This window comes from Elephantulus edwardii, unplaced genomic scaffold, assembly GCF_000299155.1.
Source record: "Elephantulus edwardii isolate Elephantulus edwardi_28Jun2011 unplaced genomic scaffold, EleEdw1.0 scaffold00157, whole genome shotgun sequence".
NCBI classification, from domain to species: domain Eukaryota; kingdom Metazoa; phylum Chordata; class Mammalia; order Macroscelidea; family Macroscelididae; genus Elephantulus; species Elephantulus edwardii.
Genome location: NW_006399907.1, coordinates 5,315,129 through 5,317,186, shown reverse-complemented (window position 1 = coordinate 5,317,186; position 2,058 = coordinate 5,315,129). Strand labels below are relative to the sequence as shown.

Sequence of the window (2,058 nt, the reverse complement as noted above, 5' to 3'; positions counted from 1 at the left end):
GTCTGACGTCGTTGTTCTTCAGTACTCTTGAGAGGTCCCTCACAAGCTGACTTTCCCAATGCAATGCGCCTTTTAATTTCCTGGCTGCTGTTACCAAGACTGTTGACTGTGGAGCCAAGCAAACTAAAGCTGTATACAATCTCAATCCCTTCACCATCCATCCTGATGCTGCCAATTGGTCCAGTGGTGAGAATCTTTGTTTTCTTGATGTTGAGTTTTCAATCCGTATTGAAGGCTGCAGTCTCTGACCTTCTGCAGCAAGCGCTTCAGGTCCTCCTCAGTTTCAGCAAGCAGGGTTGTGTCATCTGCATAACGCAGGTTGTTGATGGATAGGGTATAGTATCTCTATTTTCCTGATAAGACAATCAACAAATGAAGACTATTGCATCTTACTAAAATTAAGAAAATTATTGTTACTTCAACTATTGTTAATAAAATAACATTCATAATTTAGGATCAATGAAATGATGCCAACAGTAAGCATTTTATTATTCCTCCACCACATTACAAAGAGTTATTTCTTCATTATTATACATACCGCAATAATAAGTCCAGTAGGTCCATTTATGTTATCAACCCAACCCTGAAAAAGATAACATTGTATTTCTTATTTGTCAGAAAAATGGTATGCTTTGGAAGCATTCATACTCTAATATTAATAAGTCTCCAACAAGAACACGAAGGCCCCAATATTACAATCTCAAGGGTTAATGGCAAAGAACTGGCTATATTCTGTACTTTACCTGTGCAAGTATTACCATTTTATCTTTTTCTTTCTTTTTTTTTTTTTACAGGCAGGCGTCATGAGTGGGATCTTTATGTCCTTTATAAATCATTTATGAGCTAAACTAGAATCTTGTCTTAATGTAATGATCAGCAGATCAATTCATCTACCATAATTCATCACACCCTGAGGCTTGGTTTAAAGCCCACTGGGATTGATTTTAAACACGTTTCTTGAAAATTTTAACAATCAGAGAATTCATACCGATTAAGGAGTGTATATTTGTGTGTGTGCAAGTACTTGCTTAGAGATATTCAAGCAATTAGAGGGAAATATCTTTTCATTTCTTTCTTAAGCCCTAAGCATGTTATTTAATCTTATTATGTCTGCTTCTTTATCTTTAAAAGCAACAACATATGTGAACGATGAGAGCAAAAGAATAAAGGAATGAATATTTGTACAGTTCTTCATATTTATAATTTTGTGACACCCTCCCATCATGGTTATGTTAGTCCAATCTTTATAGATGAGACAACTCAAAAGGTTTTATTGCCTTTAAGTAGAAGAGTTTGACTTTAAGTGACCCTAAAGCATTTCTGAGTTGCTTTGAAGAAGATAACATAGTTCAAAGCCACTTTCAAAAAGATAGAGCAGTATGCAGATGTGAAGATTTAGTACTGCTAAGCTGAGGGCCTTCTGTGATATTTGAGAATGTTTTCCCTGCAGTTGCAATATGTATTATTACTATGGTCATCTAGAACATTCTGCTATATTTAAGCCACACTTGGAAAGCAAAGAAATTAAACTATCTCCCATGGGAGTCACGAGGTTAGAGTTAAGAGAAGCAGATTTGAAATATCCATCGCATCACCCCCATATCAGTGTCATTGCCAAAGGATGCTTGTGGTGGAGAAATTCTAATCTAAGCATGAATTTTGCCTTATAAAATGGATTTCTAGTTGGTTTGCTACGTTCAGCTATAGATCCTGAGAAGGAAAAAGAGAGGTGAGGTCAGAAAATACAGTTGCCCAACCATGAAATGTAACATCTATGAATGGGATCTTCTGAAGTTTAAGTCCCTGTGTGCATCAAAAAATTTTCCAATGGGGTAAATAGAAAACCTACTGACCGGGAAAAAATATTTAGCAATGCCATCTCAGACAAAGGTCCCATGGCAAAAATTTATGGACTGCTTCAGAGTCTCAAGGACTGCAGCCTACAATATGGTTTGAGGCTCACTGTCAAGAAGACAAAGATTCTCACCACTGGACCAATTGGCAGCATCAGGATGGATGGTGAAGAGATTGAGATTGTACACAGCTTTAGTTTGCTTG

At 36.7% G+C, this 2,058-nt stretch overlaps 1 protein-coding gene across 1 annotated transcript in view; it reads right to left on the bottom strand.

Moving 5' to 3' along the window:
- The window catches only part of FAR2 (fatty acyl CoA reductase 2), a 63,372-nt gene that overhangs the window by 23,128 nt on the left and 38,186 nt on the right, over positions 1 to 2,058 (bottom strand). The window contains exon 5 of the mRNA XM_006895071.1: positions 539 to 583. Coding sequence (XP_006895133.1) covers positions 539 to 583 — 45 coding nt within the window. The remainder of the gene's footprint in view (positions 1 to 538; positions 584 to 2,058) is intronic.